At 51.5% G+C, this 24274-nt stretch overlaps 1 protein-coding gene across 3 annotated transcripts; it reads left to right on the forward strand.

Annotated features, from left to right (window-relative positions):
• Positions 1-3619: 3619 nt before the first annotated feature.
• POLDIP3 (DNA polymerase delta interacting protein 3) lies at positions 3620-23189 on the forward strand. 3 transcript variants are annotated; one of them, XM_079775537.1, is made up of 9 exons: positions 3620-3771; positions 12590-12980; positions 13670-13756; positions 14947-15042; positions 16087-16266; positions 16811-16888; positions 17386-17515; positions 19995-20061; positions 21039-23189. In XM_079775537.1, exons 1-9 carry the CDS (start codon positions 3713-3715, stop codon positions 21214-21216), a joined length of 1266 nt encoding a protein of 421 aa, XP_079631663.1. In that variant the 5' UTR covers positions 3620-3712; the 3' UTR covers positions 21217-23189. The 3 variants fall into 3 exon arrangements, with proteins under 3 accessions (XP_079631663.1, XP_079631665.1, XP_079631664.1); XM_079775538.1 differs by lacking the exon at positions 3620-3771 and adding an exon at positions 3991-4404; XM_079775539.1 differs by lacking the exon at positions 14947-15042.
• Positions 23190-24274: the final 1085 nt, after the last annotated feature.

Raw genomic sequence — 24274 nt, forward strand, 5'->3', positions numbered from 1 at the left:
AGGCTGTGACCTGAGTCCCTGGGGGGGGCGGGGGGGGGGGCCAGGCTGCGCGGGCCTGGCACTCAGTGCAGGAAAGTTCACAGGAAGACCCCCCCGCCCCCCCCAGGCCAGCCTGGGGACCAGTGACACCACGTGGGCCGCCGAGGGGCCCTGCTTCTCCCCGATGCCTGGCGGGGGGCTCTCCCTGTCCTCACTCGCCGTGACCCCCACGGTGGGACAGGCTGCCTCCAGTTGGGGGTTCAGTGAGGAACTGGCTGCTTTACCTCCCTCCAGGCTGTCTCCTAGGACAGATGCCTGGGGGGGGGGCGGGGCTGGGGCTGCACCCCGAAGGCCAGCACTTAAGCTCCCCGCGTGCCCATCCTGTTCTCGTCGCCTCCCGAGGGAGAGGTCTTGAGGGACTTAGGTCTGTCTGGGGTGCTCGCCTGTCCCGGTGGCTTCCTTCTTGTTCTCGGCCCGACAGCCCGAGAGGAGCAGGGAGCAGCCATTAGCCCCACTGCTGCAGAGACAGGCTCAGCGGTGAACGGCCTTGGGGCCGGAGGTGGGCCTGGTGAGGCCCGAGGCGCTGCCCTGCGGAAGGCTCCCCGGGGAAAGGCGCTCACGGTTTCCGCATCCGTTCACCAGCCGTTCCAGGTGCTGGGGACCCTGGCTGCCCCCACCCGCGCTTCCCTGCTCCCGGGCAGCTGGTGAGCAAGGCACCAGGCAAGGAAGCCATGGTGGTCAATGCCAGGGGAGGGAAGCCCTCCCAGGAGATGGCCTGCCGGGGTGTGGCGGGCAGGACCGCCCCGCTGGGGCAGCAGGTGTTTGCGGTGGTGGGAACAGCCAGCGAAGAGCCCTGTGGTCAGAAGAAGCTCGTGGAACAGACTTCCAGACAGCTCAGAGGAGGCGGGTGGCTGAGGTGATAATGCAGATGAGGTTGGATTGGGGTGACCAGCAAGTGCAAAGGCCCTGGGGCAGGGACCTGCTGCAGGCTCAGGGACCATAGGAAAGGCCAGTGTGGCTGGAGTGGAGGGGGGAGGAGGAGATGGGCGAGTTAACGGAAAAAATTCTTGGGGACCAGGGGCGTCCCTTTTTCCTTTCCTCTCACCTTCTGTTCTGTCCCCAGTGGGCAGGAAAGGGACTGACCTGGGAGCCCCAGCCCTTCACACCCGCTGTGTGCTGGGCTCTGCTGAGCACTGGATACACCGTCCGTCTCCTCATTCCTGCCTCCATCTGGAGGGTGAGAAAACGGGCCTGAGGGTCAGGAACTGAATGCACATCTGCCTGAGCCCACTGGAAGCTGCCTCCTGGAGCAGGGAAGAAGGGCATGAATTGGATCTGGTCTCCCCTCTCTCCTGGTCTGTTTCCCCACCTGTAAGATGGGTGCGTGAACTCGGTCAGTGATTCTTCACCCTCTCAGACTTGACATCCTTTTAAAATAACAGGCCCTTTATCCCCTGAAGTGAATTCACAGGTAATATAACGCGTGCGCGCGCGCGCACACACACACACACACACACACACAGCTCTATGTTATGAAAGCAAGAAAGAAAAGGAATCTATAACATCGGGGCAGGTCAGGGTTTGCCCAAATGCCAGGTTCCTGAACTGTCTCAGCCCCAATCGCAGCCGGGCTCCCAGGCGGGCACAATTCTTGGTCAATTTCCAAACGAAGCCGGACCCCGTTCCTTGGCTCCTGCGCAGCTGCCTGCCTGGCAAGTCCATGTTTTTCACACTGAACAAACAGTCCTGCACGTTCACACAAGAACTGGAGCGAAGCCTGGCTCAGAACCACAACCAGCCTCTCAGCTCCAGGAATGTCGCTGCAGATGGGAGACTGTCCCACCTGCACGTGACTGGATCTCTGTCCTCTGGACCAGCGGCTGCCGACCGGTGGTCCACGAGGTCCAAAAGGTTGGCGACCGCTGCTCTGGACAACCAAACAGGACTCCACAAAGCTCAGAAATGCCCCTGGGGGAGGCCACCCCGCTGAGAATCCCAAAATTAGTTGATCTCGGTTAATGACCCTACTGTGCTGGCCTTTAACAATCATTGAAGTGACTTTTATACCTTTCACTTAAGGCACCACAGGGCTTTAATTCCTGCACCCTCTGGCTGCTTCCTGCTTCTGCACCTGCCGCCCTGTCCAGCTGGCCCAGGCTGGGGCGGAACCTGGGCCTCCCTTCTGCACCCCCGGGAGGGAGGGGATAGTGGCCGCTGTTTGCAGCTGAGAAAAGGCCAGCCAGCACCCAGTCACAGCCGCCCAGGTGGGACCTGGATTCCGCTCTGTCTGGTGCCCAACCCCAGACCCTCTGGATTTCTTTACCAGCTCTTGCCCAGTTTTTCCATGGAGCTTCTGGTGACAGATTTTTAATGATTATTTTTTTATTTCAGAGAGGAAGTGAGAGAGAGAGAGATGGAATCATCAATGATGAGAGAGAATCATTGATCAGCTGCCTCCTGCATGCCCCACTCGGGATCGAGCTCAAAACCCCCGCGTTTGTGCCTGACGGAGAATTGAACCTTGTCCTCCAGGTTCATAGGTCCCTCGACACTCAACCACTGAGCCACGCCCATGGGCCTGATGCCAGATTTTTAATTGTAGTGTGATGTTCTGTCAAGCGCACATAACTCATTAACCAAAGTCACAATTTGTTTTTATTTTCTTTAAAGTGGACTTTGTCATATTTTTAAAATACATTTCTATTGAGTTCAGAGAGGAAGGGAGAGAGAGATAGAAACATCAATGATGATTGAGATCATTGATTGGCTGCCTCCTGCACGCCCCCTACTGGGGATGGAGCCCACAATCCAGGCTTGTACCCTTGACTGGAATTGAACCCGGGACCTTTCAGTCCCCAGACGGACACTCTATCCACTGAGCCAAACCGGCTAGGGCCAACGTCACAATTAAAAAAAAAAGTACCTAAGTCCACTGGCAGTGTTGGACTAAGAAAATAGTAAACAGCTCATAAAGCATTCAACTATTTGCAGGGCCAAGTGTGGCCCCTGGGGCTGAGCCAGGCGGTCCTCTAAGCCACAAAAAAGAGCGCCTACTGTGTGTAGCCGGAAGGCGCACTTATCTGTATTTCTCAACCACAGAAGAGCGACAGCAGCTATTGAGTCCGGCTGAGACCCACGGACCCCACGGGGGAGAACAGGAACGTTAGGGAAGGACACCAACCTGTTCTTTAAGCGCGAGGGGGACGGGCAGATCGCAGCACCCAGGCATCCCGCAAAGTAGGCGGGTCACCTTAGGGGCAACCTTTACCCGCTCAAAAATTCGTCTCACATTAGCAGTGAGGATCCGGGCGTCACCCCGAATCGTTATTTTCCTTACTCATAAGTTTAAGGCATAAAGGAGCGCTTCCGTTACTCGCTGCATGGTGATTCCGAATCTCATTAGTCCTACGGTGAGTATAAAAGTTGACCGTTAAACTGAGATCCCCGTTTCTTTAAAGTTGATCTTCATACTCGTTGATATTTTATGTCGCTTTTCGTTTTATTTGTCCTGGGGGGAGAATAGAGAAATGATAATGATCCCCCCCACTTCGTATGCAGATATGCAGCTAGCGCCGCTAAGGCTCACGGGTCCCACCGCCTGTGTACTTCCGGTTCTTGCCTACTTTGAACTGTCGCGAGAATTCGTCGAGGAAACGCCGGAAACAGCTCCTCCGTAGCGGCTGAAGGGGCGGGCTCGAGGAGTGAGGGGATCCGAGCTGCTCCGTGGTGTAAGATGGCGGACATCTCCCTGGACGAGCTCATCCGGAAACGGGGAGCTGCGGCAAAGGGGAGGTAAGTGGCCTTTTCTCCCTTTGGGGTTTAGGGCCCGTGGCTTAGCGCAGCTCGGGGTGGAGGAGGGAGCGGCCCGGGGCGACGGAGGGCCTCCTGCGCCCGCCCCCTGCCGTAGCCGCGCCGCTCATTGGCCCGGCCGCCGCCGCCGCCGCCACAGGCCCGGCCGCCCACTGGCTAGAGGCACCGTTGTTTCGGCGAGCCAGGGAGCCGGGGGAGGCTGGCGTGGCCGCTGGCGGCGGCGGGGCCGGGGTACGCGGCTGGTGGGAGCGGCCGAGGGGTGCCCTCAGGGGGGCGGGGCTGCCCTCCGGGTCCCGAGAGCTTCCCCGGCGCAGCCCCCTCCCCGAGAAGACGGGCGCTCGGGCCCCGCTCCTCGGCGCTCTCAGCTCGGCCTTCGCGTTAGACGACCGGACTGCAGCGGGGCAGCGGCTGGCTCGGACTCTGCGGGGACCTCACTCCACCTCCTGCGCCGGCCGCCCTCCGCGAGCCGCTCGGTTCGCCCCGCCTCCGCGGGTGCGGCGTGCTGGGCGCTCGGAGCGCTTTCGAGGACACTTTGCCTCGTTGGCTTTCCCCGGCCCCGTCGGCCGGCCGGCAAGTTGTCCCCATTTTACAGATGCGGGCTCGAGGCTGGCAGAGGTAGAGTGCCGTGTCCGAGGCCGCGGCGAGCGGGGCTGTGCGCTTCCATTGCTGCCCGAGGGGCCTCGGCGTGGGAGGAAAACGGGGTGGGGGCGGGGGCGGGGGCTTGGCCGTTTCCCGACGGCTGCAGCTCCCCGTTCTCTGAGGTGGCTGGGGCCGAGCGGGGAGCCGCGGAGGGGACTTGCCGTCTGTGCCGCACACTTTCTCAGGACCCTCCAGCCTGTGGTCACCTGCAGCCGCAGGAGCGCCCTGGGTGGAGGGGGGGAGCTGGGCCCGTGGTTTCCCCGCACACGTTACAGTGGTTGAACTGTTTGCAAACAGCCAGGCTGTGAAGAGGTTACCTGCCGTTGTTTTCGTTAGTACCTCCCGGTGCTTGAGCTAGGAAATAGATTCTTTCCCTTGCTGTCGAAAATGAGTCCCACCAAAAAAATAAAAAGAAATACAATGAGTCCCACCAAAAAAATACACTCTATCCCCTGAGCCAAACCGGGGAATATAAAGTAAATACAATGAGTCCCACCACCCCCGCCCGGCTCAGCGGCCAGCACCTCGCCCGGCTTCTGGCCCGTGACCCGCCCTCGCTATGAAGTTCCTCAGTTCCTCGGAGCGTTCCTCTCCTGGTCTTTTCCTCTAGTAGCTGGTGTAGCACTGGCGCTGGGTCCTCTGCCCCTTGGAAACGCGGCCTGGTTTCCCAGGTTTGCTGGGTGGTTGCTGAATGAGCCCCTCCTCGGTGCTGAGGGCCGGGGGCTCTGCTGCGGGTCCGGACTGTTGGGCTGTGGATGTGTGCGGAGTCTCGCGTTGGGTAGGGGGTGGGGCTGCAGGGAAGCGGGTGGTGAATCCGGGGGGAGCCTGCAGCCGGGCAGACCTGGTCCCCGCAGCCCCGCTGTGGGGGTGCTGTGCCTCCCTGGCCGGGATGACGTCTGAGCTGGGCACTTTCCTCATTTGTAATGATGGTTGCTGGTAGATCATGGAGAGGTATGACTATAAGAACGTAAGAGTGTGTATTTTAAAGTGTGTGCCAGGTAGTAAGTGTTCAGCAAGTGGTGGCAATGATCATGGCCTGAAAGGAGGCGAAGCCAGGCGCCCTCCCCTGGGAACACGCTAGGTATGCACTGGGGCCCAGAGGCCGAATGCACAGTTCAGTCCCCTGCTTCTCCCACCTGCCATTAATCGTATGCACGTTACTTAACCATTCCTATCGGTAAAGTGTGGGCAGTCCTGCCTTCATTAGGCTGTTGCCAGCACGAAGAGAATTAACATCCAAAGGACTTCAGAAGTGTCCGGTGAGCACTGTGCTCCGAGGACATCAGCAGTTCCCAGTCTGAGAGTATTGCGCTGCTGCGATGTCAGACTGGATTGGGCGGAAATGCAGGCAGAGTGTGAAAGGAACTGGACTGCATGCTGTGTTTGAGTTAAATCTGCTGGAGACTCCATTTTTATTTATTTATTGAATTAAAATCCACCATTTAACGGGAAATTCAGTAATAAAATACAAAAACATGGATAAATCTTAAACACATTATGCCAAGTGAAAGAGGCCAAACAGCTGCATGTTGTGTGATTCTACTTACATGATGTTCTGGAGACCCTAAAACAACAGGGACAGAACATCGGTAGTTGCCAGGGACTTGAAGGGGAAAGGGGAGGAGATTGACTACACCTGGGCACCAGGGAACTTTTGGGGTTATTAAAACTTTTATATTTTGATTGTGGCAAAGTATATATCTAAAAAGGGTGAATTTTACCACATGTAAATTATATCTCAAAACCTCATTTATCAACAACAAAGCAGAGCATGCTACCCACATCGAGAATATTTCATGCAAAGACAGCCTTCATACCTTTCCTCCACTTCAATGGAGAGATGGTTGCAGAGGCTGTGAACATATTGGGCATTAAGTCTCCGCCAGGGCCATGTCATATGCAGTCATGTGAATGTTCAAAACCCCATGTTCATAATCTGTCCCCATATTAATGGGCCTCAATTCCACTGTTCCCATCTGCTTCTTGGGCTCTTGTGCTTGAATTGGGTGCTTGTGTCTTCAATGCCATGGGTGGGCTTTGTCTTGTGGTACCGCTGATACTCAGCAGAATGCCGCCTGTAGAACACCTGGGATTCTCTCCTGAAGTTTGGAACTTAAGAGGGGAAAGGCTTTCTTAAAAATGAGATCGTTCTTCAAACACAGCACCTTCCCCAGAGCTCCGGTCATCCTTGTCTGCTGCGGCCTGTTATGCAAGATGAAGACCAGCCCAAGCAGCTGCAGTCCCTGGGTGGCTGACAGCCTGACAGACCGGCCTCCACCCTTATTTACTTATTTTTTAAATATGTTTTTATTTATTTCAGAGAGGGAGAGAAACATCAATGATGAGAGAGAATCATTTATCAGCTGCCTCCTGCACGCCCCCCCCCCCCCCCCCCCGCATTGGGGATTGAGCCCACAACTTGGGCATGTGTCCTTGGTCAGAATGGAACCTGGGACCCTTCAGTCCGCAGGTGGACTCTCTATCCACTGAGCCAAACCCACTAGGGCGTCCATTTTTATTTTACTTGCACAGCCAACAAAGAGAAAAGCTAGACCTGGGAGTCTTGTCAAGAAATGTAAAAGTTCTGAACAGTAAATATAGTCTATTCTACATGTTTGCTAGGAGATTCCTTCCTGGGAACTTTGGTTTGACATTGCATGGATGTCCCAGGAACTTGTATCTTAAAACTTTACGAAGAACCTGTGATTCTCTCAGAAAATGTCTTTCCTCTTGATGGAAATAGCAGAAGACAGCCTGTGGAAGTGTGAATAACCTTCCCCACGGGGCATGGGATGTGCTTGTACTTAAGAACAGCCTTTCCATTTCATGTTCATTGCACCTTGTAAGTCAAGAAAGAGGTCACTGTCATTATTATTACCTGGACCCCCATTCGCTATCATCATTACCTGGACTCCAGTGAGTTATCGGAGGTTTTCTTGATTAAGTGGAAATTACAGAAAGGGAGGGGCGAGTTTTGGGTGCTCCCTCATCCAGGCCATGGTGAGGCGCTGTTTTTCCCCACGCCTAGCACATCTCTAGAGAGAGTCTCCTCAGGACAGCGCTGGGCACCAGCTGGTCATTTCTTCCTTTGGATGTGAGAGCGTCGCTGGTTGAGTTTGTCAAGACAACAGCTGGTTTGATGAGTTTACTCCTCGGGATTGCGGTCTGTCCGCTGCGTCCATGTGTTAGATGAAGCTGGCAGGCACCTTAGTGGGAAAGCTGGGCCTTGAGTGTTGGAGCTGAGCAGCCCTGGGCCACATGCCCTGACTGAGGGAGGGGTCCTGGGAACCAGGGAGGGTGGGAGGTGGAGAGCTTTTCAGTTCAGGCCCAGGCCCTGGTCTGGGTCCTCCGTGCTTGTTTCTCTGTTGAAAAGGATAAAGGAAATGTATGCCTAAAACAGAGGAAAATTAGTTACTACATAACTCAGAGGGAAAGAATTAGTATTTAAAATGAGACATCTGGCCCTAACCGGTTTGGCTCAGTGGATAGAGCGTCGGCCTGCAGACTCAAGGGTCCCAGGTTCGATTCCAGTCAAGGGCATTTACCTTGGTTGCAGGCAATCCCCAGTAGGAGGTGTGCAGGAGGCAGATGATCGATGTTTCTCTCTCATTGATGTTTCTGACTCTCTATCCCTCTCCCTTCCTCTCTGTAAAAAATCAATAAAATATATTTTAAAAAATATAAAAAAATGAGACATCTGCACAGGACTCTCTCAGAGGGTAAGAGGTTAGTGTGTTATTTTTCTTTATGTCTCTAAAGTACCTAAATTCAGTGCTCGCTTCAGCAACACGCATACTAAACTTGGAATGATGAAGAGATTAGCATGGCCCTGCGCAAGGATGACACGCAAATTTGTGAAGTGTTCCATGTTTAAAAAAAATAATAAAGGACCTAATTCACAATTGACCCAGGGTAATGGAACGAAACTGTGTTTTCTCCCTACAAAGATGACCTCAACACACATGTACTCTAACCCAGAGATCCCCATGGGTTAAAATCCACTTTATAATAATCCATGCCCCATCATTGGCCTGAATCCTTGGGTCTGGACTTATGTCAGAGCCAGCTGCCACTCTGCCCTCCACAGATAGAGCCGAGAGAGCGAGGCCTTCCTAGCCCCATACAAACCCTTTTTGGGCATCACGTGTCCCGGCTCCAGTCGGGGTCTGGGAGAAAGAGCTTAGACTCCAGTGGGGCATTTGCCCTCTTAATCCACAGCACTCGTCCCAAGACCCGGAGAACGCCTGGCGAGTGGCTGAAGCGGTGCACGGGGTGGGGTGTGACAAGGTGGGGCAGTTAAGAGACTTGCTTAAAATGTCCCTCTCCCCTCTGCAAACATTTACTGAGGCCACGAACCTCCGATAGCCTGCATTTGGAGGTGAGGCTGCAGGCCGAAGTTGGGGCCCGACCAGGGGCTCCACTGAGGGAGGTTGGGCTTTGTTAGGGAACCCTCAACAGTTCTTGGGGCAGGAGGTACCATAATTGACTCTGTTTTAGAGACCTGCTTCTAGCAGGAATGTTTATTTGGAAAATTCCTGATGACTAATGCCTGCTTTATAACCACTACTGCTACCTGCTGGGGTGAATAGCTGTCTTCTCCTGCAGGAAGAGGAACAGTGGTTATAAAAAGGCTGCACATTGAACCCCCTAAAGCTGCTCATGACAGGAGTTGAAAAGAGCTGGAGGAGCCCGGGAACTGAAGGATGGAATTGAGGGAGAGTAGCTTGCTTACCCCAACTACGTCACCTCCCTCCCCCAATGCACCTCGCGCTGTTCCAGTAGGTAAACCCTGGAGCACAGCCTGGTATTCTCGGTGGTCCTTCTGCCTGACAAGCGGTATGGTGTGTGGGTCCCCAGTGTGTGGACACCCTCCAGTCGCTGAGAGAGCGCTTTCCCCCTCGACATGACTGAAGTCCTGAGATTTTCCTTAGCCTGGCGACAGTACTCACCCTTCCTTAGCTCTTCAAGTTCTGGCCTTTATTTTTGACCCATGCTTCATTTATTAGGACTTGAACTAGGTATAGTGAAGTTCAAATCCAGCCTTCACCATTATAGCTCTGTGATTCGGGATTCTCAGAGTCCAGAGTGCTAACCATTACACTATGGAATGATTTGGGATTCTCAGTTTTCTCCTCTATAAAATGTGGGTAATAACCTCATTCTCAGAGTTGTGAGGGTTAAAGGAGGTGTGTCAAAGTCTATGGACCTTTAGTAGGTGCTCAGGACTGTTAGTTAGATCTTCTTCTTTATAAAATCTTTCCTGCACCCTGCTGGCCAGTGCCCCTGTGTGACCATGGCAGACATTGCTTATCAACCGTGGACTCGTGTGAATTCTCAGTAGAGTACGTAAGAGCCATTACTGATCATCAGAGAGGGAAATTGTTGAGGAATATGAATAAATTAATGTTATGGAGGCCTACTCTCCATTGCCCCCCTAAGTAGGTTTACTAATCTGTCCTTTTCTCCATTCTCTGTTCAGGTATATGAAATTTGTTTTCAAGAATCTCATTCTCTCTGTAGCCACTGATCTGATTACTATTACTGTAGATCAAGCATGTCAAACTCGCAGCCCCGGGCCACATGCCTCGTTTATTTGGCCCGTGTTAGCCTTTGAGTTTGACATGTTTGCTGTAGATGCTTTCCTTTTCTAGAACTTCATAGAAACGGAGTCTTTCAATATGAACTCTTAATAAGTCTGGCTTCTTTTACTCAGCAGTGTTTTTGAACTTCATCTGTGTTACTTGGTGTATCAATAGTTCATTCCTTTTTACCGCTGAGTAATATTTCGTATGGATATATCATAATATATATCATCATGTATTACCTGATGATTGGCATTTGGTGTGTTTTCAGATTTTGGTGATTGTGAATAAAAGCTACTCTAAAAAAAAGAAGAAGCTCATTGTTCCTTTAGTTATTCAAAATAATCACTTTCAGTTGGTTATTTTTTGCCCCCTATTTTATGGGCATTGTTTTCTTTGTTGAAAGTGTAATTGATGGCATGGTGGCTAGATTTGCCCAATTTCATGGTATTGTAAAATCACAGGGAGCACCACATGATAAGAGCATCTTACCTCCTTTAGTTATAAATATCAGGAACCTTTGGTAATGAGGGTGTCCTGGTGATGGGAGGAGGTGGGATTTGGAGAAGGCAGACGAAGAAAGGAAATCTTCAGGACAGGCTGGCGTTTGGATTAGGATGTGTCTGACCCCCACTAGTGGACGTGCTCATATGCAGCCTGGTTCTATTTGTAATGCCCCTACTTGGGCAGGCAAGAGCCTTGTGGGTCCCATTTGTAGGGTCAAGCCCTGGGTTACTCTGTGTGCTCTGGCTGCATGGGTAGGAACTGGGAGGAGCAGTTGGTAGCCAGGATCCCAGCAGGGTGTTGGACTGGTCGGTGGGGGCTGGACAGAGGGCTGCCTTGCCGAGGCAGTCTTTAGGAGAAGCACTTTCAGGGGCAGCCATCACTTCTCTCTCACCTCCCCTGGGGCTTGGAGTAGGAAGGAGGGGAGCTTAGGGCCTGTTATAATGGAAAGATTGTGGGCTCTGGAGTCAGGTGGACCTGGTGTCCAGTCCCAGCCATGCTGCTAGTGCTGTGATTTAGTTCTTACAGAGGAGATGAGGTGATGGCAACTAACAGCGATTGTGAGCCTGGAAGGTTAATGATTGATAGGAGCCCTGTAGGGGCCTGGATCTCAGGATCAAAAAGCTGTCTGAGCCTTTGTCATTCCCCTGGTGCCCGGAGACACTGGTCAGGAGCTGCAGAGTGTGCCCCTGCGAAGCTCTTAGTCCATCCCAGGAGATGCAGGCTTGTAGACAAGTCATTGTGATGCTGCATGGTAAGTGCCTTAATGGAAGCTTTGTCCCGCGGGGGAAGTGAAAGAATGGGAGGCGGAGCTTACTGTGCCTGCTGCCTGAACTGCAAGAGCAAAGAAGCCCCATCTGGCTGTCGTGGACATTTCCCTCGTCTGCCTGCAGTGCCCTTTGACTCCTTCTCTTTCCAGACACCTGGGCCTCTTGGCCTGCCCACCACCCGGCAGGTATCCACTTGCTTGTGGTGTCCCCACAGACTGTGGGCTTTCCTAGCACAGGAGTCTGGTGATTATCTGGGTATCTGTGTGCCTCCACCCCCAAGTCGGAGCCTCAGGAGACCTGTTCCTTGCCCTGCCCTTTTGGTCACTTGATTGCTGGGCCCTGGGCCTCTGGCTTCGGGGGGCGGGGGGAGGTTCAGTGCCTGATGAATGAAGGATTCATCTGGAGTGCTTTCCACTAACTTCGGTTTTATCTATCTGGACCTTACGTATTGACCAAATTATTTTTTCCCTATTTTATGAGTAGGCCCTCAGTAGCAGCTCCTGGTGTGAACTGATAGTCTGTTACTTTTCTGTGATGGGCATCATCAACAGATGTAGGGAGTTGAAATCATTAAAAAATAAAACCAGCCCTAACTGGTTTGGCTCAGTGGATAGAGCGTCGTCCTGCGGACTCAAGGGTCCCAGGTTCCATTCCAGTCCAAGGGCATGTACCTTGGTTGCAGGCACATACCCAGTAGGGAGTGTGCAGGAGGCAGCTGATCGATGTTTCTAACTCTCTATCCCTCTCCCTTCCTCTCTGTAAAAAAATTAATAAAATATATATATATATATTTTTAATAAAACCAGTGGGGACTAAAAATCTATAATAATAAAAGCATAACATGCTAATTAGAATGGACAGCTGAACAACCTTCCAGGTGCTGGGCCACCTTGCACGAATTCCATGCAGTGGGTCTCTAGTATATATATAATACTTTCCTTCCACCTTTGAAGTCCTTCTAGCTGGGCTAATCAAATTAACAGAGACAGATTAACAGAAGAAAATAAATTTTAATACATGCACATGAGGAATTCACATAAGCATGAAAATTTTTTAATTTTTTAAAATATGTATTTTTTTTTATAGATTTCACAGAGGAAGATAGAGGGAGAGAGAGAGAGAAACATCAACGATGAGAGAGAATCACTGATTAGCTGCCTCCTGCACACCCCACACTGAGGATCAAGCCCGCAACCCGGGCATGTGCCCTGACTGGGGATGGAACCGAAACCTCCTGGTTCATAGGTTGATGCTCAACTACTGAGCCATGCCGGCTGGGCTTAATATTACAATTTTTATTTGCAGGCTCAGTGTCAGACCAGGAGTTGGAGGTGTCCGATCTTACGTTGGGATCCAGCAGAGCTTCCTCAGCCAGCCAGCACGCACAGCCACCTTCCAGCAGAAATTTGATGCCCGGCAGAAGATTGGCCTCTCGGATGCCCGGCTCAAGCTGGGAGTCAAGGATGCCCGAGAAAAGCTTTTGCAAAAAGATGCTCGTTTCCGGATCAAAGGGAAAGTGCAGGATGCCAGAGAGATGTTGAACTCCCGCAAGCAGCAGAGCATGGCTCCCCAGAGGCCCCACCAGGTAGCTGATGCCCGGGAGAAGCTCAGCTTGAAGCGGAGTACCCCTGCTTCCTTCATGAGTCCCCCCATCGGGACGGTGACTCCAGCGCTGAAGCTCACTAAAACCATCCAGGTAGGTGTGGCTCTTGTCATAAATCCCAGGAAGCCAGTAACAACTACAGATTCTGGCAGGGAGCAGGGCTCAGGAATGTTTGGGGAACATAACATTCCTGGGTTTGTGTAGTAACCATATGAGGAAGGCAAGGCATTGCCCAGTTTTATATAAAAGCGGGGAGGTCCAGTGAAATGAAGTGCCTTTCCCAGGTGAGCTAGCGGTGGAGGGAAGAGACGGGAAGGGACAAAACATTTATGGAGCATGTGCTACCTGGCAGGCACTTACCATATATGACCTCCCCCACTCACTGTATTGCTCACTGCAACCCCGGGGTTAACACCTCAGTTTTATCCAAGAACCTCAGTCTCGGAGATGTGAATTATGCCCAGAGTTACACAGCTCCTCATACAGTGCCCTGGCCACCGGCACAGCCACCACCCCGAAGGGAATGGAGGCAAGATCCTTTCATCTTCACACAACTGGCAACAGGAACAGCAGCAGCAGGGCCGGTTCATTGAGCCCTGCACATGCCTTGCCAGGTGATCTCGGACGGCAAGGCTTCCTGTCACTCTCCTATTTTGGACTGAGGCACTCTGTAGGGCCTTTTACCAAAGACCAAACTGAGCGCCCCTCATATTTCAAGTTCAGTGACCATAGAGAGTGATGTGGGCCCTGTGTGATGAATTGTGACCCGCGGGTGTTTCTAGGTTCCACAGCAGAAGGCCATGACACCACCTCATGCCCATCCTGCTGGAATGAGGATTAACGTCGTCAACAATCACCAGGCCAGACAGGTAGAGTGTATGTGTGTGTGTGTGTGTGTGTGTGTGTGTGTACACAAATGTGTTTTCATTGGACCTGCTGGGTGGATTAACTGATGCTACTTCAAGGTTCACAATTTGAAGAATTGGGAGGAATTACATTTGACTGTATTTTATGAGTTTTAAGAAGAAATTTTATAACTGAGGAGAGAGGCATAAGAGGCAGAAGCAAATTGGAAAAATATATATTTTTTAAATTAACATGTGCTTAATACAGAAAATTTACAAACTAGAGAACAATTAAGAGAAGAAGAAGTTTCTTATGCTCCTGTTCTCCTAAGCCAGTGGTCGGCAAACTCATTAGTCAACAGAGCCAAATATCAACGGTACAACGATTGAAATTTCTTTTGAGAGCCAAATTTTTTAAACTTAAACTTCTTTTAACGCCACTTCTTCAAAATAGACTCACCCAGACCGTGGTATTTTGTGGAAGAGCCACACTCAAGGGGCCAAAGAGCTGCATGTGGCTCGCGAGCCGCGGATTGTGGAACACTGTCCTAAGCTAACCATTGTTGAAATTCTGCCCTGTTCCTTCCTGTTTTTTAAATGGCAGTATTATTTAATTATTGCATAGTTATAGTTGTGGTTATATTCTTAATCCAATTTTGTATCATTCTTTTTTCACTTTATAACTCAAGCATTTTTCTGTATTTACATTTATTGTAAACAACATTTTTAACCCTTTATAGACGCAAACGGATGGTTTCCATTTTGGAGGCGTGGCAATTAGTTGGTTTATAACCACATAAACCATTGAGCTGACATTCCAGTTGATTTAAACCATTTTACTGTACTTTTCACTGTTAGAAACTCTCTGAACGTCTTTGTGGACAGCGTTCTTTCTAGGGTTTGGCTTTGTTTCCAGAGGCCAGATTGCCAGGGCGGGGCTTTCCAAGCCAAAGGATATAAGCAGCCATTTGGGGGACTCTTCCTAGGCATTGTCCACTTGTAGAAAGGAGGTACCTGGAAGCTGCAGCACTTTATCTGCCCCTGTGGGCGGGGAGCCACCTGTCAGGACTTGAGCCTCACTCAGCTCCTCAGGCACCCCACACGCCGCTTCTCCCTCCACCTCCATTGCTCCAGCAGCCCTCTCCCTGCTGTCCTCGCTCCAAATGCTGTTGGCAGCCTGTATGCCACATTAGCTTATATTGATTTATTTTCAGAATTTATATGACCTGGATGAAGATGATGACATTGCAACTCCCATTCCTAGTAAACAGACGAAATTGACAGCCTCCAGCAGCTTTCTCCACCACATGGTAGGGTGTTTTGTGTTTTGCCGACACTCGCTGTGTGTGTCTGATTAGTTGGATGGTAGAGGTGGTGGAGAATTGGCCTTTCGACTCAGAGATATTTCTTCATTTGGGTCTTAAGATTTTCAGAACTGGAACTAGTCCAACCCCTCATTTTATCAGTACTGAGACCCGAGTGTCTAGTGACTTGTTCAAGGTCCCACAGGTCGTGAGGTGCAGAGCTACAGCTCCCCATTGATTCAGGTTTGAGACGCTTCGTGAGAAACATGGTGACCCCACAGGAGGAATCTATGTTCTTTCATTTGCAGCAGGACATTCTACGTGTTCCCCTTTCTTCCGTTCTTAAATCTGGATTCCCTTGGTTAGTGGGTTAGCAAAACAATCTGAACCTTACCCACCAGTGCAGTCTTGCAAGAAAAGCTTGCTAAACTGGGATACTGGTCAGATACATGCAGCACAGGAAAGAAAGCAACATCGGGAACATCACGGAGGTCTGCATGTTTCCTGACAGTCTGGGAGCTGCTAGGGCCAGGCCTGTGTCCGGTGCCAGAACAGGGACCGGAAAACCGGGAGTCTGGGCCTTCTGAGGAGTGGGTTCTTAGGCCCAGCCAGCCTGGAGCTGGTCAGTCCATTGTGATAGAAGCATATGTGGAAATGTACTTGAGCCCAAGCTTTTGACCTTCTGACCAGCCCCAGATTGGATTTTTATAAGTCTAAAGCATGTCAAACTCGTGGCCAGCAGGCCGCATGCCTCGTTCAGGTAAAGGAGGTCTAAACGGTATGAGTGAGCCTGTGGATCCTGGTCAGGGCTGCGTGTCAGCTTCTCGCCAGGGGCTGCTCACCCTGGAAAGTGGCTCCTGTGAGCGCGTGTGCAGGCTGTGTGTTTCTTCCCCTTCTGCACCTTCCCTGGGGATGTCACTGGCAGCCTTTTGGCTTCAGGCCACTAATGGAATTGGGAAGCGGTGGGGGCCTCAGGGGTGGCGGTTGTCAGTCCCTAACGGGGCATTCAAGTCGCTGGCCTCTCAGGTTCCTGTCTGCCTCTTCGTTTAGGCCGGGCTGAGCAGTTCCAAGCTTTCCATGTCCAAGGCCCCCCCTCTCACCAAAGTGGTTCAGAATGATGCATACACAGCTCCTGCTCTCCCCTCCTCGGTTCGGACAAAAGCCTTGACCAACATGTCCCGGACACTAGTGAACAAGGAGGATTCCCCCAGAGAGCTGCCGCCTGCAGAGGTGAGGTGAAGGTGAAGGTGAAGGTGAGGGTGAGGGTGAGGAAGTGGAAGTGACCACACCAGTTGAGAGTCAGCCTGTGCTGGGTGGGCAGTGTGCTGTATGTACCCTGTTGCGTCCTCACAGCGCCTCTCTGAGGTAGGCGTTGCCACCCCCATTTTACAAATGAGCAAACCGAGACCCAGCGGCCCCTGAGCACCAAGAGCTCGCAGGCGAGTGGGGGAAACCGCCTGTGTCTGGTGATACAACAGTTGTGCTCAGAGAGCTGCTGGGGCGCTGAGGAGAGCGCAGCTGAGTCCACTGGGCACAGCTGGGAAGGCTGAGCTGGGTGGGTCTTGAAATAGTGGCATTCCAGGCAGGGGCACAGACGCCTGAGAGGGCTCTGCTTATTGGAAGCAAGAGGCTCCATCCCTTAGCATGGGGAGCGGGCATGATGGGTGCTGAGGTCTCCGATAGGAGGTGGGCCTCCAGGTCACTTGCCTAGAGTGAGGTCTGCTGTTGAGCACAGCTGTTCTCTGCCTTCTGGTAACACTCTTGTCTGTGGCAGCCTATCCTCAGCCCTTTGGAAGGGACCAAGATGACTGTGAATAACCTACACCCTAGGGTCACCGAGGAGGACATTGTTGTAAGTATTGTGCCCTGCCAGAATTTCCCATCTCCAACCACTTCGGTGTCAATGGGATAGTCACTCTACGTAGAGCTCCAGAATTTATTTCTAACAGATTCCTGTGCGACATACTAGCCACTGTCATTATTTGATAAGCCTACACATTCATTCTCCTGCCAGAGTTCTCAGGGAAATTCCATAACTATTATCCCCATTGAGGAAGGAAGTGGGCACCAAGGCAGGAGGACTTTGGGCATGATTGTTGAATGTCACACGACCCGTAACTGTAAGCTCAGGCCCATTTCTCATTTCTGCACAGCTTGTCCCCTCTTCTGGTCCATGCTGAGGCCTGTGGATATCCCAAGAACACCACCTAGAATGGGGCTTCCCTGAAATCGTGGGCATATTCCGCCATAGTGCGGCCACCAGTCAACCCAGAGCCCTCACAGTGTGTGAATGGCAGGCAGGATGGTGGCCTGAACTTGTCCACTAACCCTATCCCCTCTGCTTTGCAGGAGCTTTTCTGTGTATGTGGAGCCCTGAAGCGGGCTCGGCTGGTCCATCCGGGGGTAGCAGAGGTGGTTTTTGTGAAGAAGGATGATGCCATCACCGCATATAAGAAATATAACAACCGGTGTCTGGACGGTAAGTCGGGAGAAAGCAGCTACTTCCCCTTCCCATCCTCACTGCTTACTGCCGGGCAGCAGGTCTTCAGAGCAGGCCTTCCTCTGCAGCGGGTGGGAGGGCATCCTGGTGCGGTCACCCGCTGGGGCCTTCTGTGCACCAAGAGCAGGCAGGGAGGTGCAGTCTCTGGGTGGTGCTGAGCTGCCAGCTCCTGTCCCACAAGCCCTGGGTTTCACCTCACCCGGCACCTAAGCTAGCTGGCAGGGAAACACCTGCTCCGTGGATGGTCCTCTTGAGGAGTCTCGGCAGTGCTGTGTGGGCCGTAGCCTCCCCCTGCTAGCTGTTGGTCTGCTCAGTGCTGGGACACAGCCTCCTTAATGCCTGGAGCCTCGCCTAACTATTGGCACCCGGTGAGCTCTGTTTCTAGTGAGTAAACCACTGATTTCACTGAGTGCCGATTCCCCGTTATTCATCTCGGGGCGGCCTAGAGAGGAACGCTGTCCGCCCATTTGTGCTTTCGGGGTGTGGAGTCCTTACTGTGGAGCGAGGCCCTGTGCTTGCAGTGGAGGGGCAGAGACTAAGAGAGCACGGTCACCGTGAGTTCGGTTTGCATTTCCCTAGTAACATGATGGTGAGCATCTTGTCATGTGCTTTTGGCCATTTGTGTATCTTCCTTAGAGAAACGTCTGTTCGGAATCTTTGCTCACTTTTTGAATTGTCTTTTATCATTGAGTTGTAAGAGTTCTTTATATATTCTTTTTTGTTATTTTTATCCTCACCCGAGGGTATTTTCCATTGATTTTTAGAGAGAATGGAAGAGAGAGGGAAAGGAAGAGAAATATCGATTGGTTGTCTTTTTTTTTTTTAATATATATTTTACTGGTTTTTTACAGAGAGGAAGGGAGAGGGATAGAGAGTTAGAAACATCGATGAGAGAGAGAAACATCAATCAGCTGCCTCCTGCACACCCCCCACTGGGGATGTGCCCGCAACCAAGGTACGTGCCCTTGACCGGAATCGAACCTGGGACCCTTCAGTCCGCAGGCCGACGCTCTATCCACTGAGCCAAATCGGTTTCGGCAATTGGTTGCCTCTTGTACTTGCCCTGGAGCCTGCCCTTGACCGGAATTGAACCCAGGACCCTTCAGTCCACAGGCTGACGCTCTATCCACTGAGCCAAACGGGCCAGGGCTCTTAATGTATTCTTGATATAGGTCTCTTAGAAAAATGGTTTGTCAATAATTTCTCCCAATGTGTAGTTTGTCTTTTCACTCCTTTTTTAACATATACATTTAGAGCGATATATTTCCCTCTCAGCACTGCATTAGCCACATCTCATAAGTTTTGATATGTTGTGTTTTTATTTTCATTCATCTCAAAGTATTTTCTAAGTTACCTAGTGTTTTTCTTTTTTGACCCATTGGTTATTTAGGGTTGTTTTGTTTAATTTCCATATATTTGTGAGTTTTCCACATTTTCTTCTGGGCATGTGGGACAATATGTGTTTAGCTCTGTTGGGTCCAGTAGGTTTATGTTGTGCAAGTCTTCTGTTTCTTTGTTCACCTTCTGCCTGTTGTTCTGTCCATACTGGACGTGCGGAACTGAAACCTTCAGCTATTGTTTGTTTACTTCTCCTTTCATTTCTGTCAGCTTTTGCTTCATGAGTTTGAGCCTTTTGTTAGTTTCACAAATGTTTATCAGTGTTCTAATTGTTTTCTTCCTAGTGGAGTGACCCTTTTATCAGTTACAAAACATCCCTCTTTGTCTCTAGTAACATTTTTCGTTTTAACGTCTATTTTAGCTGATATTCATGTAGCACTCCGCGTTTCTTAGGGTTGCTGTTTGGGTGATAAATATCTCCTTTTGCTTTCAACCTTTTTGTATCTTTGAATCTAATCTCCAGTAGATAGAATATATCAGAATCTATTTCAGATTAATACTAACTTCATTCCACTGAGAGATAGAAACGTCTATCTCTATGACTCCATCCCCTCTTTTTGTGCTGTTCTGTTTTTAATGTTTACATCAAAAAATTTTTTTTATCTTATTCTCTTTTGTTATTCTCCCTGTCACATTTTATGTACACTGGGAGTGTAGTACTCAGTACAATTCATCTTTCATAGACAAAGTGGAAGCCTGTACATATACTTTTGAGTCCTCTTTGCACTTAATTTCATAGCATAACATTTTCTCTTACTAATTGCTTCACAAGCCAGGTTGGATGGCTTCACACCGAGTCCTGGTTCTCCCTTCCTCCCACTCCCCTCTCCTCCGGTGTGAAGCAAGGTCTGTTGCCAGTTTGCTTCTCGGTGCTGTTATTGCCGAGGTTTCATGGACCTCACACACTGGGGTTTTCTTAGTCCCTGGGTTTTGCTTCCGAATCTAGCAGCTCCATCCGCAGTGTGGAGCGAGAGCTGCCAGTGTGGGTGTTTGAGCCCGTGATGAAGGTGGCAGCCTTGTCCTTCGGTGTGAAGAGCTGTGGTCTCTTTTGGTTTTTCAGGGCAGCCAATGAAGTGCAACCTTCACGTGAATGGGAACGTCATCACCTCCGACCAGCCCATCCTGCTGTAAGTCCCAAAGGCGGCCTGCCGGGGCGGGAGCAGCTTTCTCCACACTGACCTGCCTGATGGCCTCTGTCCTGACGGGGACGTGGCCTGCACACAGCTCCATCCCACTTCCTGTGCTCTTCAGGCAGGCAGGCAGGCAGGCAGGCAGGCAGGCAGGGTGCTTAGCTTTGTCTCGCCCTTTCCACAGGGGATCGGCCTCGCGGGCCGGCATTAAAACCTGTTCGCAGCCTATAATCTAGAAACGCCTGAGAAGAAAGTGGAGAGCGGGCCAGATGTGTCCCTCTGCAAAACTGGGTGTATTGTCCAAGGGGACAGGGAGCCCACCTGCTGTGATGGACTCTGATGGAGACGGTGCTGGCTGCTGCCCTCGTTCTGTGTCGCACGTCTGGGCGTACGTGCCGGGCACAGGACTGCGGTGCCTCACATGTAGACTGTCCTTTTATAGACAAGGAGGCAGGGACCTGGGGAGGATGTTAGATTCGCCAAGGCGGGCAGGGTAGTGCGGGCAGGCCGGAAGTAGACTGAAATTTAGAAAGACCGGAATGTGAACCCTGGATATTGAATTGTGTGATTTGGACAAGTTTCTTAAGCTTTATTCCAGGACTAAGTTGTATTCTCCAGGACTAAGTTGTATTCCGAAAAGTGTGTGTCCTATGACCTAAGAAGTTTGAGAACCATTGGGCTAAACAGAGTTAAATTCATTTCTTTACTTTGAGACTTCTCAGAATATATAACATGCTGATATGTGTGTGACCATCCCTGAGGGATGTGTATTGTTTTCTAAACTAACACCCCAGCTGACAGCAGGCTGTACCTCCTCAGCAAACAAGAAAGGTGGTAGGTTTGCTGCAGGTGAAGTGAGATGCAGGCCACAGAGAGCACTACATTCGGGGCCCAGCTTGTAACAGATCAGTAAACGGTGGCCCCTCTGCGTCTACGGGAAACTGACCAGGATCTTGACTCTTCTCTGCTCACAGACGGCTGAGTGACAGCCCCTCGGTGAGAAAGGAGAGCGAGCTGCCTCGCAGGGCCAGCTCTGCCGCCTCATCCAACCCCCCGGCCGAGGTGGACCCCGACACCATCCTGAAGGCGCTCTTCAAGTCCGCGGGGGCCTCTGTGACCACACAGCCCACAGAATTCAAAATCAAACTTTGAGCGGGGGAGCAGGGCAGCCAGAGCGGGGGCAGGAGGGTGGTCTGTTTCCCAAAGCAAAGCTTGTGACCAATGGGCCGTTGGACTGGAGGCCCCAGGCGGGGGAAGAGCTCCTCACCGGACAGACCCGCCTTCCTGTGATGTGTCCTACCCTGTGCTCTGTACGTTAACATTTCCTGTAGTGTTTCTTCTCCCTCCATCTTCTCTCCAAGGTAGGTTGTGTTGTTCAGATTGTCTCTCCCCCGAACCTCAGCTCCAAACCAACTTCTTTCCCGGAAATGGTGTTCTGGATTCTCTGCGTGATTCCTTGTGGCTCCGTGGACTACAGGGCGGGCTGTTTGAAGGGTACTGCTTTGTCCCGGGGTGACGGGCTTCCTCCCTTTTTATTTTTTAAAGTTTTCGAACAAAGTGGAGGATGGAAGTTCTGCCGTCCTAATGGGAGCCGGGTCAGCTCCAGAGCTGTGCCGCTCACCGGCCTGGCCAGTGGAGGGGCCTGGGTGGGCATCGGGTCACAGGCTCTCGTCCTCTCCCCACAATTGTCTCCACACCAGGGTGGTCGGGAGGGCCCTGTTGGCAAGGGCAGGGTGAGGCTGCCGCTCTGCCAGGAAGTGTGCACCACAGCTCTTGCCTGGCGGGCCCGTGCTGTTTCAGGCAGCTCAGAGTTCGTCCTGAGGTCACGTGTCCCTTTTCCCATGGGTTAGGCCAAGTGCTCTACCCCAGTTCTCTTGTATTACTGCTGGGAGGGCTTGCTGGTCCCTCAAGTTTTCACTAGACCAGAGCTCATCACACCCTGGTTCTGGTGTTAATGCCAGCTCTCCCCTAGTTTTGTGACACTGGGTTTGGAGGGTTATTAAAAGGGGAGATATTGGCTTGCTCCTGGCTCTTTCTTTCTGGCCTCAGATGTCTGCAGGACAATAGGGATTCTGGGAGCACATATGCAGCTACCACCTTTGTAAGTGGCCCATCGGTCCCTGAGCAGAGGGATCTTTTCCTGCCTTGGCAATGGGGGGAGGGGAGTGGTGGTAAGAAGGGGCTAGAGAGCAGAGCAGCCCTTCCAGGCCAGCACTCGGTTCCTCTCAGAACGGTTCCAGGGAGTTGGGGCAAAACTTGAGCACTCAGGGCAGCCCCTGAGTACCCTGTCAGCATTGCTCCAGAGTCACCATCAGTGCCCGCCAGTTTGCTGGGCTGTAAAGGGAGTCCAGGTGGCTGAGCTGAAGAGAGTTGGGGAGCAGGGTTCTGGGAGCTCCACAGGATCAGGAGCAGGTGCTGTGAAAGGCACAGGCCAAGAAAGTAAAGGGGCTGAGGCACAGTGAAGACAGACCTGGAAACCCGTCTCCTCAGAGTTAAACCTGGCAAGCAGGAAGGCTCAGGGTTTGAACCCAGCTCCGTCCTCCAGCTCCGAGGTTGCGCAGGCCGGGCACGGCCAAGGAATGCGCTGGTGGTGCTCCCTTTCTGGTTCTGTAAAGAATGCAGTTCTTGTTCCCTTTTCCCCTGTGAACGGGTGCAAATACAGTTCTCTCAGCAGCTGGAAGACATTCCTCCGACACTTCCCGAAACTCGGCCCAAGGGAGCATCCAAGGCGTAGGGCCTCGATCTGCGGCCCGGAGCACAGTAGGCCACGCTCAGACTCTGCTCCGAGCGGAGGTGGTAAACGCCCTCCCCTCCTTCCAGTCCCAGGCCGGGCCGCTCTGTAGCAGAGTGTCGTTGAGCTAGCTGCAGCCACCTGGTCACCTGGACCCGGTCTCTGGACAGCCATGTGGTACATTGTGGGGTGAAGCCCGTTTGTCTCCCCTAGTCTACAGGATGGCATCGTGGAAAATGGAAGAGAAGGTGGTGGGCCAATCCTCGTGTCCCTCTTAACTTCCCACTCCCCTACATTCCCCATCTGTGTCTCTAGTTCAAAAGAAGAGGAAGAGGCATTAAGGGATGGAGGAGACTGTTACTTAAACATTTCTGAATAAAGTTTGTTATTCCTACCTCTGAGCTGTCCTTTCTCACCGGTTTTACTCAGTGGCCTTAATAACCAGAAGCAGGCGTTTGCCTTGGCTTTCCTACTCCCCCGCTCCGGCCCTGGAGCAGAGGCCCTCACAGCACTCGCCGAACCTGATTCTCCGGCTGAGGATGTGAGCAGTGGAGTGCTCCGCCTCCTGGACCTGAAGTGCCTCCCTGAGGAGGAAGCGTGGGCAGCCTGACTGATGGAATGAAGACCCTAGATTTTACTGACGACCATCCTTTGTGGTTGTTAATCCACACCCGAGGACACGGTTTATTTTTTATTGATTTCAGGGAGGGAGAGAGAAAAGTATCAAGAAGAGAGAGTCATTGATCAGCTGCCTCCTACACACCCCACTGGGGACCAAGCCTGCAACCCAGGTATGTGCCCTTAACCAGAATTGAACCCAGGACCCTTCAGTCCACAGGCCAAGGGCTGACTTAACCATTCTTCTAAAAAAAAAAATTATTTTTAATATATTAATTTTTTACAGAAAGGGAGGGAGAGAGAGTGAGAAACATGGATGAGAGAGAAACATTGATCAGCTGCCTCCTGCACACTTCCTACTGGGTATGTGCCCACAACCAAGGTACATGCCCTTGACCGGAATCGAACCTGGGACCTTACTGTCCGCAGGCGGACACTATCCACTGAGCCAAACCGGTTAGGGCTGACTTAACCATTTTTAAGTGTACAGTTCATTGGTATTAAATCAATCAACTCCCCCCTCCCTCAGCGCCTGGCAGCCCACCACTATACTCCCCAGAAATGGCAGATATAAACCTGAAAGCAGCAAGAGACATGATGCCTTGCCTGTAGGAAAAAAATTTGACATTTCTTATCAGAAACCATGAGGTCAGAGGAATGGTACATTTACCAAGTAGCGAAAGAAAATTACTGTCAACTAAGAATCTATACCCAGCAAAATATATCCTTCAGGAATTAGGGAGAATTTAGGCATTCTCAGATGAAGAGTAGAGAATTTGTTGCCAGTAGACCTATCCTGAGAAGATGGTTGAAGTTCTCTAAACATAAAGGAAAATTTTTTTAAAAGGAAATTTAGGAGCA

This window comes from Cnephaeus nilssonii (assembly GCF_951640355.1).
Source record: "Cnephaeus nilssonii genome assembly, chromosome: 6".
NCBI classification, from domain to species: domain Eukaryota; kingdom Metazoa; phylum Chordata; class Mammalia; order Chiroptera; family Vespertilionidae; genus Cnephaeus; species Cnephaeus nilssonii.

Bases quoted from the DNA above. Each gene is read 5' to 3' on its own strand.
- POLDIP3 (XM_079775537.1), top strand. From the start codon at position 3,713: ATGGCGGACATCTCCCTGGACGAGCTCATCCGGAAACGGGGAGCTGCG. The intron at 13,757-14,946 runs GTAGAGTGTATG...ATTTATTTTCAG, and splicing joins ACAATCACCAGGCCAGACAG to AATTTATATGACCTGGATGA. The intron at 17,516-19,994 runs GTAAGTCGGGAG...TTGGTTTTTCAG, and splicing joins TAACAACCGGTGTCTGGACG to GGCAGCCAATGAAGTGCAAC.